Source organism: Paralichthys olivaceus, chromosome 20, assembly GCF_024713975.1.
Source record: "Paralichthys olivaceus isolate ysfri-2021 chromosome 20, ASM2471397v2, whole genome shotgun sequence".
In the NCBI taxonomy this organism is placed as follows: Eukaryota; Metazoa; Chordata; class Actinopteri; order Pleuronectiformes; family Paralichthyidae; genus Paralichthys; species Paralichthys olivaceus.
The window spans coordinates 5,810,236-5,830,912 of NC_091112.1; the positions used below are offsets into that span (position 1 = coordinate 5,810,236).

The 20,677-nt window shown below is 41.9% G+C and overlaps 2 protein-coding genes across 15 annotated transcripts in view; one reads left to right on the forward strand and one right to left on the reverse strand.

Moving 5' to 3' along the window:
• Nucleotides 1-12,456, forward strand: part of LOC109639156 (sodium bicarbonate cotransporter 3-like) — a 34,087-nt gene extending 21,631 nt beyond the window's left edge. For 11 of the 13 annotated variants that reach the window (XM_020102464.2, XM_020102466.2, XM_020102467.2 and 8 more), the window contains 14 exons: nt 228-334; nt 1,826-2,000; nt 2,933-3,066; nt 3,208-3,453; nt 3,722-3,827; nt 4,009-4,170; nt 4,597-4,710; nt 4,938-5,099; nt 5,961-6,212; nt 6,781-6,849; nt 7,128-7,301; nt 7,930-8,067; nt 8,586-8,683; nt 10,166-12,456. In XM_020102464.2, coding sequence (XP_019958023.1) covers nt 228-334; nt 1,826-2,000; nt 2,933-3,066; nt 3,208-3,453; nt 3,722-3,827; nt 4,009-4,170; nt 4,597-4,710; nt 4,938-5,099; nt 5,961-6,212; nt 6,781-6,849; nt 7,128-7,301; nt 7,930-8,067; nt 8,586-8,683; nt 10,166-10,247 — 2,019 coding nt within the window. In that variant the 3' untranslated portion in view covers nt 10,248-12,456. Of the gene's footprint in view, nt 1-227; nt 335-1,825; nt 2,001-2,932; nt 3,067-3,207; nt 3,454-3,721; nt 3,828-4,008; nt 4,171-4,596; nt 4,711-4,937; nt 5,100-5,960; nt 6,213-6,780; nt 6,850-7,127; nt 7,302-7,929; nt 8,068-8,585; nt 8,684-8,946; nt 8,996-10,165 lie in introns of all 13 variants that reach the window. The other 2 variants (XM_069515948.1, XM_069515951.1) reach the window with 1 other exon arrangement.
• Nucleotides 12,457-13,183: 727 nt separating this feature from the next.
• On the reverse strand, nt 13,184-18,857 carry LOC109639116 (homocysteine-responsive endoplasmic reticulum-resident ubiquitin-like domain member 2 protein). Of its 2 annotated transcripts, none has more exons than XM_020102405.2 (9): nt 18,719-18,857; nt 18,184-18,451; nt 16,572-16,649; nt 15,934-16,044; nt 15,656-15,786; nt 15,209-15,298; nt 14,822-15,118; nt 14,588-14,702; nt 13,184-14,175 (listed from the first exon to the last, which is right to left on the reverse strand). In XM_020102405.2, exons 2-9 carry the CDS (start codon nt 18,328-18,330, stop codon nt 14,008-14,010), a joined length of 1,137 nt encoding a protein of 378 aa, XP_019957964.1. In that variant the 5' UTR covers nt 18,331-18,451; nt 18,719-18,857; the 3' UTR covers nt 13,184-14,007. The 2 variants fall into 2 exon arrangements, with proteins under 2 accessions (XP_019957964.1, XP_019957963.1); XM_020102404.2 differs by having other exon boundaries at nt 15,934-16,047.
• Between the last annotated feature and the right edge of the window lie 1,820 nt (nt 18,858-20,677).

Genomic DNA, 20,677 nt, shown 5'->3' on the forward strand with positions numbered 1-20,677 from the left:
AGACACTTGCTTGACCTTGAATGATGTATTTAAGTCTTGTCCCAGAAACTGTAATCTAGAAGTTGACTTCCCAAACTTTCCTGTGTGTTTATTTCTGTACCTATCATTTTAATTCGAACCACTATATTCACACACAGAGTGCCCTCTTATGGATAAAAAGCATCATGACAGCAAAGGGATTTCAATGCATGGAGCCGTATTATATATAGACATCTTTTGATCTACAGATGAAGAGGAAGAGACCGTCCCAGCCCAACGGGAGTGCGTCTCCAGCAGGTGAGCTGGAAAAGGATGAGGACCATCATGAAGGACCTGAGCTGCAGAGGACGGGGATGTGAGTATTGTCCATTTCTTGGCACAGTAACAACTTTAAATGATCATTTCTCAAAGCAAAAGGACCTCACTCACTCTAATAATTTATAATATCACTTGAGTGTGTTGACAAAGAAATATTTGATCATTAAAGCTCACCCTAGTGGAATTAACAAGTTCATTAGTCAGAAGGCAGGCATGTGTAATATATCATGATGATCACACTCAGACAAGTAACTGATGATAAGAAGAGCCGCAGGAAAAAGCTCATTTGAGAGACCAAAGACCTCATCTTATCATCTTCAGTTACAGAGACTTATTATTGGCAAGAATAATGAAGAAGATGATGAGATTAATCACAGAGACATTAGCTGAAGGATTTTTGCAATATGTTTAACCCAAACAGTAGACAGCAGTCATACTTGATCTGTTAGCACCATTTTTTTAATCAGAGCTTTTGGATTCCTCACATATCACGAGTCTGGAATCTGAAAATCTATGACGTACGAGCTAAATGCTACTGTGTTTGTGCAGATGTTTTTCTACCGTGCAGTATGGACCTCAGATGCTGACATTTATGGATATCTCCTGCTGGGTCTCTAGAGTCCAGGCCACACAGCCAGGACAATGTGTTTATTTTAAACCTCAGACAGACTCACGCACTCTGCACACACACAAACACACCAGTCGAGAGGCACTGTATTATTTACAGATTCACTCTCCTTTTCACTGCTACTGTGAGAAGGAGCTATTCTGGGACAGAGGAGTGTAGGGAGTTGGAAGAAGCCAATTTAAAGAAAAGCTCAAAGAAAATCAGGGTTTACATTAAAAAGAGGGACAGAGAACAGAGGAGGTTGATGAAGCAGGCAATAGAGGTATTCCAGAGGTTTCTGGAAAAAGAAAATGAAAGAAGACATCACAGCCGAGCAATTGTTCAGGTGTCACAGAAGAGGGGAAAAAAGATATGCAACGTGAGAAATGAATTTAAATTCTCTCCACGGCAAAGTCAAAAAAAGAAAAAGAAGCAGAACCAGAGAGAAGAAGTGTGGATAGGGAGTAATTCAAGGCAAACAGTGTCTGGATTTTGGTGCTGAACATTATTAATTGGCTTAACTCCCAGCAAATGGAAACAATTGTTGTTCAGGGAAACGACCAGATGCAAAAACATTTCTTACCAATTAACCATGTGAAAAAAGTAAATTAGCACTTTGAGCAACATTACACTTTTAATCACCTTATGTTATCAAACACGCTGCATTGAATTGATTTCAACTATTAACAGAGCAACATGAATTTACACATCGTAAGAATTCACAGAGTCAACTACTTCAATGTTTTTAACCATTTACCTCATTGATTTCTGAAACTTAACTGCTTCATTTTGTTTTATGTGATGCTCACTCAGGCGCATCCACTTGACTCTTCCCATTCTTCCCATGAACTCACTGATGTGTATTTTTCCCTGCCGCCAATATTATGTGAACTTTAAGATCTACCTCTGTCCTCCCTTCAGGATATTTGGAGGTCTGATCTGGGATATCAAGCGGAAAGCACCGTTCTACTGGAGTGACATCAGGGACTCCTTCAGTCTGCAGTGTCTTGCCTCCGTCCTCTTCCTCTATTGCGCCTGCATGTCCCCCGTCATCACATTTGGAGGTCTGCTGGGGGAGGCCACAAAAGGCAACATAGTGAGTCTGAATACTTAGCTTGAGCGTCTCAATATGATGAGACATTGGCACAAACTAAAAAGTCAAACAACACCATTTTTCTCAAAGATGGATTCTGTTAATTTGGGTAATTCCACTGCTGGATGTCAAACTGTTCCTTTTCCTAGTCATTTGGTTTTATTACTTATTTGATCTTTTTTATGGCTCGATCCTCTGATAGCTATTAAATAGTTGCCAAATAAAAATTGGAAAAAGATAGCAGCATTCTCATCCAGGATACTTTTGCTTTATTTCTGTATAGTGGGAGGCAGTGGAGCCCTTCACATCTAAATGAAGCCTATGGTCCATCCTAGTTAATAACATCATTACGGTTTCACAACAAAGACACACATTGTCCTTTTCTGATTATCCTATTTGTCACTTTTTTAATAAAGCAGCTCATTTAGTGTGTCAGGAAGAATAGCCATTATCTTTCACCCACATCAGCGTTCTGTTATAGACTCATTTGAGCACATGTCTTTCACTGTGAGGTCTTTATTCACTGGCTAAAAAAAGGATGTGATGATTATTCATCCTCCCATGGACTAATCTGTTATCACTCTGTAATCTATTCTATAGGGTATCTGTCTTTTTATTACTGTCCGTACTAGACCGGGGCCTGTTGGCATAGGCACAGCCTGTGTGCTGGTGTGTGTGATGCGTCCGAGTAAACTCAGCAGGCGAGCGCTCCACAGAGATATGACTTTGGACAAGTCAGCAGAGTGGAAACATTCAAACAGTTTGTCGAGCTTCTCAGTCGCAGGCCAGTGTCTGTTTAATCAAAACTCGTCTCTTTAAATCATCCCTCTCTTTTCTCCTTCAGCCTTTCCCTGTCGATTCTCCTTTGTGTGATTTCATCTCCCCATCCTCTATTTCTCATCCCCTCACGCCCTCCCTCTCCTCTTCGTCGACAGAGTGCTATAGAGTCTCTATTTGGGGCGTCGCTGACAGGAGTGGCGTACTCCCTCTTCGCAGGCCAGCCCCTCACTATTCTTGGCAGCACGGGGCCCGTTTTAGTGTTTGAGAAGATCCTCTTCAAGTTCTGCAGGTTTGTCCAAGCAAGTTAACTTTTCCCATCAAGATGAAATAATAGTATAATATAATAATAATGGTCGTCATAGCAATGTAGTGTTGCACATGTATACCTCTATCCATTCTCCTGCATGTCGTCTTTGCCTTTCTCTCCTAGCGACTACGGCCTCTCCTACCTGTCACTGCGAACCAGCATCGGCCTGTGGACAGCCTTCATGTGTCTCGTCCTGGTGGCGACAGATGCCAGCTCCTTGGTCTGCTACATCACCAGATTCACAGAGGAGGCCTTTGCCGCGCTCATCTGCATCATCTTCATCTACGAGGCTCTAGAGAAGCTGTTTCACTTGGGGGAACACTACCCTGTCAACATGCACAACGACCTGGACAATCTTACTCTGTATTCGTAAGTACTGAGATTTCTCCTTTAACTATTATAATCACTCAGTATAGTATACTATTTCAGGTCAAATGTGGAGCAGGAATAAGCTTTTGTTGCTGAACACTGTAATTGTGTTGGCTCAAGCTTTTCCACAGAGCTTAACTGAAAATGACTCCCTTTCAAAATAATACATTTTAAACCAAGTAATGTTCTGTTTTTAAAATCAAAATGAACCTAGAAGTGTTTCTGCATAGGATCAAGGTGCAGAATTGACTTGGCGTTTGCTCCTCAGGTGTCAGTGCTCTCCTCCAGCCAATGTCACATATGAGCAGGAGCAGAAGTGGAATCAGTCGGGATACAGCCCAGACTCTGTCCCCTGGGGCAGCCTCAATGTTTCGGTGAGGAAAGCACACAGTGACCTCCAGTGTGACGGGCTGTAATTACACCCACACTCACTCACTGATTCATATGGGTTTAATCAGGCACATGAACATACGTGTACTGCTCCTATTTACACGACTAAGCTGCCATTAACTGCTCATCTGAATTAGCTTTACAATATTTTGCCTTTTTCTCTAGATGTGTAAAACGCTCCATGGGGAGTTTGTGGGTCCGGCCTGTGGTCACCATGGTCCCTACATCCCAGATGTTCTCTTCTGGTCGATCATCCTCTTCTTCACCACCTTCTTCCTCTCCTCCTTCCTCAAGCAATTCAAGACGGAGAGATATTTTCCCACCAAGGTGAGATTTTTTATGTGCATCTGTTTTATTTTACTGCCAACAAAACAGATAGTGGATTTTAAAAACTTAAACTTACAGTAAGATTTTTAATTAAGTAAGTTAATATTTGAATAAGATGTTTTCTATGTTTCTGTGAGTGCAAGTGTGTGTTTGTCTCGATAAAACCCTCTCACACTGTGTAAATGTTTACATTGCATCACTCATCAGTATGCAGGAGCAGTCTCATGCACAAAAAGAAAAGATCATGTTGCATCCTCCCACACATTCGCAGCTACTCTGTTATCACTTGGTGTTCTGTGTTGGTATTGTCTGAACTGTTATGCTGTTACTGTCGACACACATGTAATTAATATGACATTTGAAACACAGTAGAAAGTACACACAAGCTCATATCACATCTCTGAATAAATATATTTTTGTTTGTAGGTGCGTTCCACTATCAGCGACTTTGCTGTGTTTATAACCATCATGATCATGGTGCTGGTTGACTATCTAATGGGCATCCCATCTCCGAAACTGAATGTTCCCGACCGCTTTGAGGTAGGCATCTCTTCCAGTTTGTATTTCTATCTCAATCCATGGATGTCAAAATTAGAAAAGTGGAATTTAAATAAAATAACTGTACCCTCTATATCCTCATTCCTTTGTAAGGACATTTCTCCATTTACTGCTTAAACCTAATGAATGTTTACATTATCACATATTCTCAAATAAATCCTTAATGGCTTCAACACTAAAAGTAGCACGTCACTGCCTTTTGCCTCCAGCCTACTTCAAAGAACCGAGGCTGGCTAATGGACCCGCTAGGAGAAAATCCCTGGTGGACTCTGCTGGTGTCTGCACTTCCTGCCCTGCTCTGCACCATCCTCATCTTTATGGACCAGCAGATCACTGCAGTCATCATAAACCGCAAGGAGCACAAACTCAAGGTCAGACCTGCCTGCGGAGATTTACTTTAGCCAGTGTTCCATCTTAAAGACACACGCAGTCAAGTTTTCTCAAGTGTTCCAGGCTCTTATATTGCCTTTTAAATAGTGCTAAGTAAAACTGTGCTGTATCTAAAATGTAAAAATAAAACTGAAGGATCACAACAGTCATAAAATATCTGAATAAGAAATATCAAAAGCAAGTGGTTCCCCCAAGATACTGCAGAGTCATAACAAGCTTTCTGGGTAGTTATTTTATCCCAAAATAAATTAAAAACTATATTGGTTTTTTCAATGCAAATCAAAGAATGTAATTGCATTGTTGACTAACTTAATGACAATGTAAGTATATTCTGCTGTTGTGTTTGTTGAAGCCCGGACATTTGAAGTGCATAGATACTTTTGTAATGAAGACTTTACCAACTAAACCCATTTTCTACCCAATCTGTCTGTTCACCTGCTTTTTTCACATGTTCTTTTTACATGGTGCAGCCTCCAACTTGTTTTCTTTCAGTCTGTACTTTGGTATCTCTTCACCTCTCTCATCCTCTGTACCTTGCTCATCTCTTACCACTTCTTTCTATCATCCTGAATTATGATTGAAGGCAAACTATTCTCTCGTCTTGTCCCTTCCTCTGTTGTAGTAGTAGTCTTTTTGCTTCTCAGATTTCTACATTGGTACTCTTATAAAAATAAACTCAACCCACCTTGAAGTTTCCAAGTATGCTTTGGCAAATTAAATTCTGATTATGCTCCTTGTGCTTTGTAATTCTGTTATTTTTGTACAATTGCTCCACAGGGACAAACACTCATCGCTGGTCTTACATCTCTCAACTGTCACTTGTTTCCTTGTGTGTCCTACAGAAAGGCTGTGGCTATCACCTGGACTTGCTGATCGTGGCAGTAATGCTGGGTGTGTGCTCCATTATGGGCCTGCCGTGGTTCGTGGCTGCAACCGTCCTCTCCATCTCCCACGTGAACAGCCTGAAGGTGGAGTCTGGCTGCTCCGCTCCAGGAGAACAGCCCAAGTTTCTGGGCATTCGAGAGCAGCGTGTCACTGGGTTCATGATTTTTGTCCTCATGGGTTGTTCCGTTTTCATGACGTCAGTGCTCAAGGTGAGATGGTTTTATCACTGGAGAAAATCCTTGCAAAAATAAATTACACTCTCCTGGGCTTCTGTCTGATTTCACTTATTATAAATCAAAATGACCCAGTTTTCGGAGCATTTTCCAGACTTTGACTGTCACATAAGAAGAAGTATGGTCAGACACACAAACAGAAGTTTCAAGAACATTCATGCAAGGGGAGGTGCCTGGGTAAAGCAGCATACATTTTTCAGTTTTGAGTCCATTTCATCAACACGCTGTTTTTCCTCCTGCATTCTCACATTGGATCCCTGGAACTTTTAAGGTTCTGGAAAATGCCGGGAGTAACTGACTGATATGTAGTCTCACATACAGCCCATAAGCAGAATTTCACGAAAATATCAGGAGTTTAGTGCATGTCTCAAAGCAACAACAGCCATATGACTTACATTAGACACGGATATTCAAAGCCGCTCACTTTTTCTACCTATGCAGTTTTTCCTCGTTCAACAGAATACCTGTTATTTTTTTCAGTTTTGCTGAATATCTTTATTTATCATGTAGTTATTTTGTGTCATTTCACTTCTGCTCTTTACAGTTCATTCCAATGCCAGTGTTGTATGGAGTCTTTCTCTACATGGGTGTCTCCTCCCTCAAAGGAATTCAAGTAAGTCTCTCCTCTGCTGGTCTTTGAAGATAATAAGCTCCTCAGTTCTGAACAGAAGAGCAGTCACGAGCTGTTAGTAAAGATAAGTTTGGCCCCTGTGGCTCCAGCCCTTTGATCGTAATTCAGCATCCTTAAAAGCTTTTGTTGAATGTGTTCCAGCTCCTGAATAACGTATTGAGTTTTACCCGATCCTCGTCAGACCTTATCTTTCCGGCCTTTTTGTGATTTGCATATCTTATTTCCCTCGCTGAGTCTCTTCCCTCTCATTTTCTCTGTAGTTCTTTGACAGAATCAAGTTGTTTGGTATGCCTGCCAAGCACCAGCCGGATCTGATCTATCTCCGCTATGTGCCGCTGTGGAAGGTCCACATCTTCACCCTGGTGCAGCTCACCTGTCTGGTGCTGCTCTGGGTCATCAAGGCCTCTGCAGCAGCTGTTGTGTTTCCCATGATGGTAAAGACGTCTCTCATTTATTCATCACTTCACTACAACAGGATACGATTAGTTATCAAAGACATAGATGCAGATAGTGTCACCCCCCCCCCCTCCAGATTAGAGTGTGGAATGTTTTCCTGCTAAATAAGAGCTCAGAACAGAACCAAAAATATTCCTCCATAATCCTTATACCACATGTAGGCTACAGTTTGAGGCTTCGTCGTAAAAAATAAAATAAAACTAGAAACAACTGTGGTGAAAAGTAAGACACAGGATTTCTTTTCTTTGACTGATGACAACAATGTTGTGCCGTCGCTTGTGGAAGTGGAATCATGATGCATAATGCGTGTGACCACATCTCTGCTCATGTTTGTTTTCATGGTTACGTTGCCACAAGGTCCCACATCCTCTGTAAACTTCTACTCCTTTGATGTGTTCAGTAGAGCTGGGTCTAAACAGATACCTGTGAATTCACAACAGGAAGTTTAGTCTGAGGACGGTTTTACTTGAAATTAGGTTTTTACTTGTTTAAAATGAGAAACTAACCATTTAATCCTTAAACACTTTCCCAGTATCAGTAGACATATGTTTTATCATATTTTTGATATGAAGCCTGTGATAATAGTTCTCTTGTCTGTGTCTCCAGGTTCTGGCGCTGGTCTTTATCCGAAAGCTTCTGGACTTTTTCTTCACCAAGAGAGAGCTGAGCTGGCTGGACGACTTGATGCCAGAAAGCAAGAAGAAGAAAGAGGATGACAAGAAAAAGAAAGCTCGAGAAAAACTGGTAAACACTCATATTTATGTCTTCACGCCAGTGTCCGGAGACATTATGTTTTCAGGCTGTACGTCACAGAGACTCAAAGATGACCTGAATAGAATTTGGTGGCCAAAGTCAACGGCGGCTTCAAAACGTGTTTTTGTCCTCTTGAGATTTGATATCTCAAAACTGCTTGAGGTAATTTCTTATCAGTTATCACAGTGACACCGCTTCAACCCTCGACTCCATCTAGAACATTCTAAACTGAACGTATTCAGACTTCGCCCTCAGTCACAGAACTAAAGAAGCTTAAAGTCCAAACTTAAACATAGCATAACATAGCATTCAATATTCAAAGCTTCAAACAAAACATTGTGAAACATTCCATTAACTCATATTACTCTATTTACATCCAACTTTCGACCCTGTGTGATCATAAACCAGTGTTATGTCATAATATCCAGCCAAAAAGACGGCGATGCACGAGCCTCGACGCAGTAACAGCTGTTTTTTAAATGTATGCTTCCGCTGCTGTTTTCACCCAGGAGGCGGAGTCCAGGCTGCAGGAGGAGGGGATGGGACTGAAGGTCGGCTTTGAAGGCTCGAACCACCTCAGCATCCCAGTGAAATCACTCTCAGGGAGGTGAGCAGTGCAGCACAGAAACCACACACTGACACCCAATTCTAGAATGAAAAGCAGCTCAAATACTTCATGACTCACTAAGAGTATCCTATTTCTATTTGTAGCGTAAGGCAATTTAATCTTTTCTGCATGTCTGATCCAGAAAACCAGTCCAGAATCTAAAGCTGTGAACGCATTTTCAGATGCTTCATGTCTTATACAAGCTGAAATGGTTTCTCTGACTGTGGTCGTCAGCTGTGTGTTGTTATGTCCATCTTGAACAGATCATACAGAATAGGACTAGTGACCCACAGCCTTCCAATGGAAGAAGAGGTAGCAGGGCTGTGTCTGACCCACATGGCTGCTCTCTAACCTCGCTCACTGATACTCAGACACTTAGCGCATGGCCACAACTGAGGAAAACACACTGCTTTGTGTGTTCTTGTTGTTGTGTGCTTTTTTTGTTTTGTGGATGAATGACCTGTGATGAAATGTTTAAGCGATTTGATTCTTGTGTGATTAACTAGTGAAGTTCACACAATCAACTAATACCTGGTGCTTCTAATGCAAAGGGACATTTCTGTGTTATCTGTCTTGTCAGCTCTGATTTTTAATTTGCATTCATTTGTAATTCCTTTGCATGTTTGTGTCTGTTGATTTGATGTCTAGATGCCTGTCTCCTTATTTTTGTGTTTGCATTTTAGCATGTAGTCCTGATTCTGACCTCTTGGTTTTAAACATCTCTGATGAAATGGACAAAATATCCACAAATACAGATGTGAACTCAATTCGTGTGCCCGACCAGAGACGTGCAGCGGAAGGTGTCAGGGCTATCAGAAGTTTTCTTGCTCTCAGCTGCACGACTTTAATATGATAACATAAACTAGAATGGCACAAACCAAACGACCAACAGTCGACTTATGAAAATACATTTAAATTCACAAGATCTGGATTTTTATTTGGATCTGCACCAAACTGCACAAATAAATATCTGTCCCCTAATCATGTCTATTTTTTTCAAGATCTGCAAATCTTGAGAATAAATGAAAATGTCAGTGTTAAAGAAAGTAAAAAAAAAAAATCCAGACTTTAACAGGTTCTTTTTTCCTTCTCGTTTCATGGAAACCTGTCCAGTAGTTGTTTATTACCTGCTAACTAACAAACAAACAAATAGATCTAGAAGGCATCCAGTACTGTGCATATGTCCGCCAAGGCTTTTTCCTATTATAGGAATATTAAAAAAAAAATTTGGTATAGCCCTCAAAAGTTAAAATTTCTCAATGTGTTTAAATAATTTTATAAGGAAAACATTTTAACGTGTATTTGATCGATGTTCATCGCAGTGAAGAGCACAGTCCTCACACTCGCCCTCTCATCCCTCGGGCATAGTTTGGGTTGTAAAATCAAAGGAGTTTGCATCTTAACAGAATCTGACATTTTCGGCTGCTCTCCACTCACAGCAACGTCCGAAGCATTAATCTTGTCTCTGAATCTCCGTCTCAGCCAGGAGAAGGTGGCCTGCGTTAGAGTGGACGTCAGCCCCGAATCGCCTGGAGGAGGTTCCACTGCAGAGACCTTCCTGTGATAAAAGGGAGGCCCTCCTTCCCTCCTGCTACCTTCTCGCACACCAACACTCCATCTTAGTGGGAAAGAGGGGCGTAAAACTGAAGCAGCACAACCTGCCTGCAGAGCTGCCACCTCCAGGGCGGCGGACGAGCTCCCTCCCCTACACCCCAGGGCTGTGAGTCCTTCTCCACTCAAGTCTTGAAGGGTGCAGCACATAATGTACAAATAGCTGCCATGATGTACTGTAGAGCACACGTCTCAGAGGAACGGAGGAATTCTGCTGTCAACTGCCCACCGACGCTCACTGTTTAGGAACTCTCTCTAGCAAATCACCTGTTCAAACCACAGATGCCAAAGTAAGGGGCCTACCTAGTGGAGATTGTTGGACTGTATGAATTTGATTTTATTTCTAACCCCTTGTGTATTTTAATTTTAACTTTACTGTCATTGTTTTAGCTGGTCGCAGTACTGTAGATGTCTGTGAGTGGTCCTGTCCCGTTTGTCTCTGTGTGTTTCAGGTCGGATTAAGACCTTTCGCTAAACGACACCAGCTTCTAACACTCGTTCGATTATGAGGCCAGGCCCCGTCAGTGACGGAGGATTTAATTTCAGAATTGGCCTGGCGCATTACAGTAAACAACACAAACCAAAACCAAGGTACGTTCAGTCAGACGCCACACGACTACTGCATACGTCTTTATAGACTTACTTACAAATACCTTCCCCTTCCTCCAGGGGGAGCACTCAGTGTTGATAATGCTGCTTTAAAAGTCGGTCAGTTTATTTTCACTGTAAACCTCACTGTTTATATGATATGTGCTGTTAAAGAAATATCATTATATGTATGTATGTATGTAAACTGTGTTCTTTTCATTTGTAACATTATAGAAAACCTACTTCTGAGGCCATATAAAGTCTGTACTGTACAGTAAGCACTTTCCCAGTATAGTTTCTTACCTAAAAATGGATTATATAGTGTGTTTAATGAAAAGGATTCTTCTCCCACAGTATCTACAGAGCTGTTGTTCAAATGTCAAACAACTCAGGAATCTCGAAGGATTTCTGACCGTAGTCACTTGATATTTTTCTCACAAGGCGGCGATAATTAACTGTCCACTGTATTCCTGTCATCGCTGGTACCACGACTATTTTCATAAATGCTGTAAATCATTAAATCTAGTGAGGTGCAGGAGAAAAACAACAGTATATTTGTGACCCTGGTTAGTTGCACCTGTTTTTATACTGTCTGTAATAATGTTAGTGATAGTGTACGTGTGGTGTAAAGACTAGTAAACGTCTAGCGTTGCAAATCATTTTATGCAAGTCTACAGTAAGTGTAAAAATATTCTATTCTATGAAGTTGTTCTTATTTTGCTAAGTGCAGTCCTGTTTTAGCAATAAGTGTTCCATACCGTGCAACGTATGGACTCGTGACTCTGAGCTCATGTTCAGGCAAAGGATAATTAGTGAAACGATTTTCGTGTGCGTTTCATCCGCTCTGTCTGTGTGTAGCTACAGTGACTATACGAACAATAGCTTATCTACGTGCCTTGTTGGAGATCTTAATGTACAAGTCTAATATAAGTGTTCAGAACACACACACACACACACACACAAAAACAAGGTGGCACACAAACGCCAAAGACAGACCATCTTCACTTTACGTGGCTCAGTGTTATGTTTGCCTAAATGTGATTCCACGTCTGTGTGAAGGTCGTAGCCTGAGCCACCGACTCGCACCATGTGACTTGTGCTATCTTCCATTTACAAATGTAACTCTAACTGTGCACAGTGTTTCTACTGCCACAGCACAAACGATCTGTAATCAGTATTGAGGTACTGTGTTTTGTTTTGTTTTAATTATCAGTGAATGTCAAATTACTTTACTGGCAACATCAGACATGATGTTTTGTCCAATCATGCTTTGAAATCCTGGTTATAGCTCTCTACATAAAAATGTAATTTGTCCACCGACTACTAACTTATTATTTCTTAATAATATTCATTATTTAGATTTTTAAAAGGCCCAATTATTACATCATCCACCTCATTAAGATTTATCAACTTAAAGAGGTGGACAAACGATATCAGCAACAAACCATCATCACAACTTCAATGCACATGAACAGACGTAACATCAGTGAAGCACACTGCAACATGTTGTTTGCTTGAATGATGACTTTTGTGTCATGGCCGTTTGATGCAAAGCAATAAAAGTGTAAACATGGTGACTTGCCGCTGAGTCTTCTTCTGGTTCATCCTCAATTCACTGTAATCGCATTATTGTTCATATAAATGTCCAATTCCTATATATATATATATACGTTATATTCAAAGTTTAACTGTTAAATTCCCGCACCCTGAATTTGAGGCAGTTATTTCCAAATTACATTTAAAGGATGTAAAAGAAAAAACTAGAACCACTACCAAGGCCCAACAGTCAAATTTCCATGAAGAGAACACTCCATCTATATATTCTTATTGAAAAATCTTAAATATTCATATCAGTATTGTTCATAAATGTCCAGTTGAGCTTAAGTCTAAACTAAACGGCCCCTCGAGGATAAAAGAGGGAAATGTAGCTAGATCAGGGAACAGATCCACAGTGATGCACAGGTTCTGTTCCCTTTATTAGAAGCCTGGGCTGTTTTTTATGTTGCAGACGATTGGGGGCAGCAGAGATCTGTTTTAAAAACATCTGCTCAGCAGCACAACTACATCATCTCTGCATCCTCTGCTCACTGATGACCAGGTCTCCACCAAAACACTGAGGATATTCTACATGGTCAAAATCGTACTTTCAGACATCATCTTAAAACCCCACTTATTAACGTAAAGGGAAGAGTCAGCTTCTAAAATAACGACTCGTCTTTCTGTGACTCGGGACATCTGTACTTTGATTGTGTGTTGCTTTTGTCCTGTGAGACTCTGGAAGAAAAGATAAACACTCGACTGTAGGTTTAATAATCACGATTATTATTATTTTACAGAACATAAGTAACAGCAGCATTTCCACAAACTGGAGAAGTTTGGTGCTTTGTCCTACGTGGACTCTGCATGGTGGCAGTTCTTGAACAGTAGGAACATTTGACCGCTCAGAACCCGAACCCTCCTCATGGTCTGTCAGCGGCGGAGGATCGATTCCTCCATCTCCCTCGGTTCTCTCAGGCTGTTTGAGAGAATGAACGACGCATTGATTCACTTTTCAGTAGCCGACATCACTCTGTTACACTTCACACACTGCACAATGTGTTCAGACACATTTTAGGAACTCTCAGGTCAAAAATCACTCGTTATTTATCACAAGTGCTACATGAGTCAGGGTTTCCTGCTGTGGTTCAGCTTTTGCACGATTGTGGCCCAGAGAAATCCCACCATTACATTTGAAAAAATCATTGCAATTCAAACAAAACTATTTCAACAGATATTGTAGCTTCTTACAAAGAAAAAAAACAATTTAAGTTGTTAAACACAAGTAGTGTTGGGATTAGTTTTCTTTATAAAGGTGCCTGATGTCCTATTTTATAAATCACAGAAACATTGCAATTTTTACTACATTTGCAAGGCCTCACTAGCAAACCTTTGTGGAAGTTTAACTAATGTTCTTGTCATGTGACAGTTTCACATGTTCGTCTTTGTGCAGACAAACAAAAAAAGTCAGAATAACGTGACTGGTTTTCAGTCATTTGTGTTTCTGCTTAAAGTCTTAAGCTCCAGAGTAAATTGTTTCACTGGGAAACTCGTAACACTGCATTGCAAAGGTTTCGGCGTCCGTGTTTTCAGTTAGCAGCGTTTGGCGGCCCCTCTGGGATGAGCGACATGAAGAAGGTGATGATGAACGACCACGTGGAGGCCAGGAAGCCCGTGTTGGGGCCGCTGTTTGGGTCATCCGCTCCTTCCTCGCCGCTTTCCCCGTCATCGTCCGAGCCGTCATCCATCAGTCCTTCCTATACGGGATGAAGTGATGATATAAGAACAGTAACCTGCAGTGTCTCTACCACAGGTTGAACATGTTTGACTGAGAAAACTTCAGCAATTGACCCTTCGTGCAAAGTTATTTCTATTTCTTCAAGAATTTCAAATGTGTCATATCAAAGAAACTAGTTCTAAAGGAGTCAAAGTCCTTTTGGTCACTGATGAAGTTTCCCTGTAAACTGAGAAGTCGGTTGTGCTTTAATTTTTTTATTTTTGAGTCTAAAAGGTTTAAATCGACCGCTTCTTTGTTTCCATCTATGAAAATCACTGAATGATCCTGAACCTGGCACTTAAGTGAAAACCTTGTACCACAGATAGTCGTCATTACAGATACCCATCAGCCCCGGGGGTAATGATTGCAGTAAAGCTGAGAGAGGCACTGACCATCTCTTGTAGCTCGTGGTTTTGTAGCTCTCCCTCCATGTCGTCCTGATTGGCTCGGTCTCCAGGGAGCAGCAGTTCGTTCTCCAGGTTGAAAGGGAACCAGCCGGCCTGGTGCCTACGCACACACACGCACACACACAGAATGAAGCTCTCACAACAAGATGCCAAAGAAAACATTGAACCATGTGTTTTAAAAAACTCATTTGATAAATGTCAAGTAAAAGGCTCTCTCACAGGTAAAGCACCAGCATGGCCATCATCACCATGACGAAGCGGCTGAAGGAGGAGTAGAAGTAGACTATGCTGAGTAGGATCGCAGCACGTAAGAATGTGTACACCCAGTCCAGCCAGTCCCAGTTCAGATCCTCCTCATTCAGGATCTCTCCTCCCTGAGCGTTCATCTGGATCTCTGGGTTGCCTCGGCGGTCTGCTTGCGGCCGCTGGCTCAGAGGGTCGGGCTGGTGGGACTGAGGCGGGGGCTGGTCGGGCCTCAGGGTCTGAGAGGAGGCGGCGGCTGCGGCTAGTAACTGACTGGAAGGGGAGAGGGGGGGGGCAGGATGTGAGCTTAGCCGCCTGTGTGGTTTGACCAATATTAGAAAAACCAAACAGGAAGGAACTTACTAATGCATGAAGTATTGTCTGGCGTAGAGCTGCTGCCACCACATTAGTGTCATGGGGTTGTAATAAGATTGTGGGTCGTGTTGATTCCAGCTGGAACAAGAGACACTGCGTTACAGAGACGTAACATTTCACCTGTCCCATGATTCCAGGTCAGGGTTTCATAGGTTAGTTTCGCACAGATCCGTATGTTTTGACTTGTGTCGCTGCTGCGTTTATCTGATGACATTGGATTCAGCCGCGTCGAGCTAAAAGCGATACGGACAAATTACGAGATCCAATCAAGATTAGAATCCAGACTTACTTAAAATTACTGAGATGTTTATTTAGATAATATTGATCTGTGTGATGCGTCCTCAAGGTAAAACTGTATTTCTAGTAAAAGTCTGTAATCTGCTGTAGTGAGTCATTCTCTTGACTCTGCTCCGATGTTTGTTTTCAGAATCTCACCTGTGCATGAACTGTGAATACATCTGGTGGTAAGGGAACGGTCCAGCTCTCTGTCTGACTCCATCGCTGCTCCCCCCTGTAGATGACTGGGGTTGTGGACCAGCGGGGGGGCTGTTTGAGTTTGTAAAGGGCTGTAAGTAGAACAATAAGTTCTGAATATGCAAAACACTTCATGGTTCAAAGATGAGCAAAACATGTCCTCATGGAGGTGCAGGTCACAGCAGTGAGCGGGATGATGAAATGAATGGAAAGGTGTGACGCGTGTGTGGCTGACCCACCGTGGGACTGGCCAAGTTCCCCTGAGGCTTGTTACTGTGGCTTCGGGGGGGCTTTGGGGAGCTGGGAGGGGTCCGTGAGGCGCACACCAGATGGAGCATATGGTACTCGTCCTGCTGCAGAAACCAATACAGCTCATTACAAGAGTCAAATGACTACAGGTTCAAAGAAAACTAAAATAAACCTCTGACTGTTATGAGCGAACGCTGCATCATTAAACCAACACAGAAAACTGCTTCTAAAGGTCATTACAAATAACTATTAGATTCATATTACCTGTGTCATGTTGTATTATATCATCCACATTTAATTTCTCAGTAAAAATTTCACCCAATCACAAGGACGTTTATGTTTTACAATTCTGAGCCTCTCAAGAACGCTCATTTAGCTGTGTTCAAAAGAAGCAGCAAATTAAATCCGAGCACGAGAATGAAGAACAGAATAACTTTCTGTCCACATACAAAACACAAACCACAGTTTTTAATGTTTAAAGACATTTTTAAAACTGAAAATGTGCCTGTTTTCATATTTTATTACATTTTTGTTTTGTTTTTTGACAGGAAAAACCGATTACCCCTTTGAACCCTGACCATCGGCCTTCTAGTAATTAAACTGGCCTGTAACAACAGAGGGAACCTACCTTTCTGAGCACATCTTTTAAGGTGAAGTGATCCAAAAGCAGTTTCCCAGAATACACCAGCCTCTGGTCTTTGGAGCTCTGAAAGTGTTCACGACAATGATAGCAGTGTCAGAGGAGAGGATCTGTTTCTTAGCAACAACTCAGGGAAATGAAATGCAGCTTGCTTCGTTTGTTTTTGACCTTTGATTAGATTTTTATTTAACGTCAAACTCAAATCAGTATAATGGCTAACTTACTAATGTAGGTCACAACATCAAAAGGCGGAGACTTTGTGTGAGTAAGTAATGAGGATGAAGTCATTGTAACCTCAATTGGGATAAGTAGGTCTTAACAGTGGATTAAATTGGCGGTACAACAAGGTCACAGTCTGTCCTCTTAAGGCCTACATTCACTGCCTGCCGCCGTTTGGGAATTTAAAGTGCCAATTTTAAATCTTGGCAACTTCCAACTGAGAATGTATTATTCTGGGCTGGATATGAGTAGAATCCAAACAGTAGTGCAGCCTTCACAGAGAATTCACTGCAGCGTTACAAGGGAGCAGTTTGTCCCTGTGTGTTTACAATGATTGCATCAGAACAAGTGGTCGATCAGGAGGGATTAGATCAGCAGCACCAAACAGCAGGATTCTGAAAAGCTTCCTTTTACTGCGACGTCAAATCTCCAGACTCTGAGGCTCCTTCAGCTGCTGTGACTCACTGTGTCTTCAAAGAACAGATCAAGGTTAATGGTCTTCCACGCTTCTTCATGTGTGGAAATGTAAACATGACATCTGACCTGATCTTATCATCAACACTTCTATGAGTTCAAACGTCAGATGCACGTACACGTGTCAGACGACTGACTGAATGACTGACTGCATGTAGTCTGGGAACATGGTTTCCTGTCGCAATGCACTGGCAAACTGCCCAGTTCTCACACACACACACACACACACACACACACACACACACACAAGTAAGTACTCACAGGTTTACTCGGGTAGTGTTAGTAGTATAAGTACTCACGGGTTTACTCGGGTAGTGTTAGTAGTATAAGTACTCAAGGGTTTACTCGGGTAGTTTCAGTAGTATAAGTACTCACTGGTTTACTCGGGTAGTGTCAGTAGTATAAGTACTCACGGGTTTACTCGGGTAGTGTCAGTAGTATAAGTACTCACGGGTTTACTCGGGTAGTGTCAGTAGTATAAGTACTCACGGGTTTACTCGGGTAGTTTCAGTAGTATAAGTACTCACTGGTTTACTCGGGTAGTGTCAGTAGTATAAGTACTCACGGGTTTACTCGGATAGTGTCAGTAGTATAAGTACTCACTTGTTTTATTGGGTAGTGTCAGTAGTATAAGTACTCACTGGTTTACTCGGGTAGTTTCAGTAGTATAAGTACTCACTGGTCTACTCGGGTAGTGTCAGTAGTATAAGTACTCACTGGTCTACTCGGGTAGTGTCAGTAGTATAAGTACTCACGGGTTTACTCGGGTAGTGTCAGTAGTATAAGTACTCACTGGTTTACTCGGGTAGTGTCAGTAGTATAAGTACTCACGGGTTTACTCGGGCAGTGTCAGTAGTATAAGTACTCACGGGTTTACTCGGGTAGTGTCAGTAGTATAAGTACTCACGGGTTTACTCGGGTACACGTCAGACAGGTGAGCCTTCAGTCTCTCCACAGTCCAGTTCTGGCAGCAGTTGATGGTCTGGTCGTCGTAGTTCTGGTTCGGAGCCCTGATGACGAGGGTGACGGGACCGTCCACAGCAGCTCGATCCATGACTCAGGAGCATCGGACATAAAGGTGGTGGTGGTGGGGGGGAGGGGATCTGGAAGGTCCTCGTTTTCTAGATCTTCTCCCGGAACCACCGGTGCACAGCTCCAGCTCTGATCATCTCCAGCTGAGGACGCACAACATGAGGTTAGCATGAGCCCTGTAGCTGCACAGCTTCAACCGTGACGGAGGAATGTTGTGTGACTAAAAAAAACTGATCTGGCATCAGTGATAACTTCACAATATAACGTGGTGAATCGTTCACTGGCTGCTCAGGGGTATTTAACAGCTGGCTAAGCTAACGTTAGCTTCTGCAGATTCCTGCCTCTGCTGTGCGTTGAGTCCGGCAGACAACGTTAGCTCGGATGCTAACGGAACCGAGTGGACCACTGACCTGGTTTTGTAAAGATGATGGTCCCACGGTGGGTCTGGTTCGGCGGGTTTGTCTGCGTTGTTTACGTCTGGGGATCGAACTACAACCCTGGACCAGGGTGGAGCACTTCCTCGCTGGATGTTCTGTGGTTGTCTACATGCTGCATTACCGTTTGCTACCGCCACCTACTGGAGAAAGTGAACATGACAGTGGAGACATTAGTAAAAAAAAAAAAAAAAAACATGTTAAAAACCAAAGTGAATTAAAAACATGTATTAAATACTTTGCAGGTTTGAAACGCCTGCTGAAATAGGTTTGTAGTTTGGAAAATGGACGGATGACCACAAAAACCTTTGCTGCAATGCAGTGCACCCAGAAAATAGGATGCAATGAAATTATAAAGCCCTAGAATAAGATGAGGAGCTACATGAAAAAATTAATCATGACCTTCATACAAAAACTAATTTAAATTGTGTATTTCCTGCTCTGGAAAATCAATGAATGTGAGTCAGTATCAGTCATGTGATCGTCTAACTTCTCTGGTGTGTAGTCTCGCCCGCTGTGTGCTGTGATTACCTCGAGCTTTATTAAATGACCCTGAATGCCTGTTATGTCAGATTGGTTTTTCAAATTAAACTCATTGAATCATTTCCCACTGGATGGTTTACTCATCCATACAAGGATTTCCTGCAGTAAAATAAAAAAGCTCTCAGAAGGAGGGAGAAGCACTTTCAATGTGACGTCCATTGTGTTTGTAGCACCGATGATTTACAGTTCAGCAGCGGACTGCATGGCTCTTTAATGCATTAGAGATATCCCCTCTCTTTCATTCCCCGCTCCCTGTGCGTCTATCCGTCTATTACCCAACTTCTAAAAGGACTGTTTTTCACACCCTGCCCCATTTTAGCAGCGGGTGAGGTTGTGTTATTATACATCTCTGACCTCACAGTTTGAGAGGTTATGAACCGGGCGGCGGTTGAAATGAAGACGCCATTAACGAAATTCATGATGTATTTTTACATCCCCTACATGATATTTGATATTTATATAACATAGGTATCAAAAAGCTATTGTCCATCCTTTGAGCTATGAGGAGGGTTTTTTTGAGGTGGTTTTAAAGATTTTCTTCCTGCTGTTGATTGTGTTTCTGTTGTTACCGTGTTTATACTCTGTCTCCACTGATTGGATTCATTCTCTTTTTCGTCTCTGTGCCGGCAACAGCCAGCATGAGGAGACATTATGTTTTACCGTTGTTACAACTGATTAGATTTTAGTGGTCAAAGGTCAAAGTTCACAATGAGCTGATGTAAGTCTGGAAATAACTTTTTATTTAGACTGGTCACACTGGTTGGCAGAGGCATACAACCACAGTATGGTATTTCTATATTTGTTTTTATTATAGTATGAACATACAATTGAAACTGAAACATCTAATCTCATTCTTCCGTCACATATTGATAAAATAGTAGAAAAATCAAGTTAACTGCAACACCTGCGTATTCAAGTGTTGAGGCAGTATCTTCGCTTTGATTTCAGCGAGGTGGAGATTCTAGCTTTTCACATTTTCTTGACCCGGCCACAAACTTCACATGAAAGCTCCTTTCCTTTATCTTTTTCTTCTATTTCTGGCATCCAGTTAAATGTCACCCTGCTCTCAGAGCCCTCAGAGAGCTTCCTGTGGCCTCTCCCGCTGCTGGAGGATAACACTCTTTGGAGCTGCAGTGACTTGTGCATGGAATCATTTCAGTGCCACACTAACAGGATGGGTGAAATCATAAGAGAGTGAATGGAATAAACATCTATCTATCTATCTATTTATCTATCTATCTATCTATCTTTCTTTCTTTCTTTCTATGTCCCTCTGTCTTTCTGTCTTTCTGTCTCTGCAACTAGCCTGGGATGAGGATCACAGATTAATTCAATTGTTTTATTATGACTTGTCTTTAACACTTAACTTATTCAAACAAACAAAACAAGCTG

What these genes read in the sequence shown, in the direction of transcription:
- LOC109639116 (XM_020102404.2), bottom strand. Translation starts at nt 18,330, where the DNA reads ATGGATCGAGCTGCTGTGGACGGTCCCGTCACCCTCGTCATCAGGGCT. An exon ending in ACGTGTACCCGAGTAAACCC is followed by an intron (nt 16,650 to 18,183) that starts GTGAGTACTTAT and finishes GAACACTTTCAG; the next exon opens with AGCTCCAAAGACCAGAGGCT. An exon ending in TAAAAGATGTGCTCAGAAAG is followed by an intron (nt 16,048 to 16,571) that starts GTAGGTTCCCTC and finishes TGGTTTCTGCAG; the next exon opens with CAGGACGAGTACCATATGCT.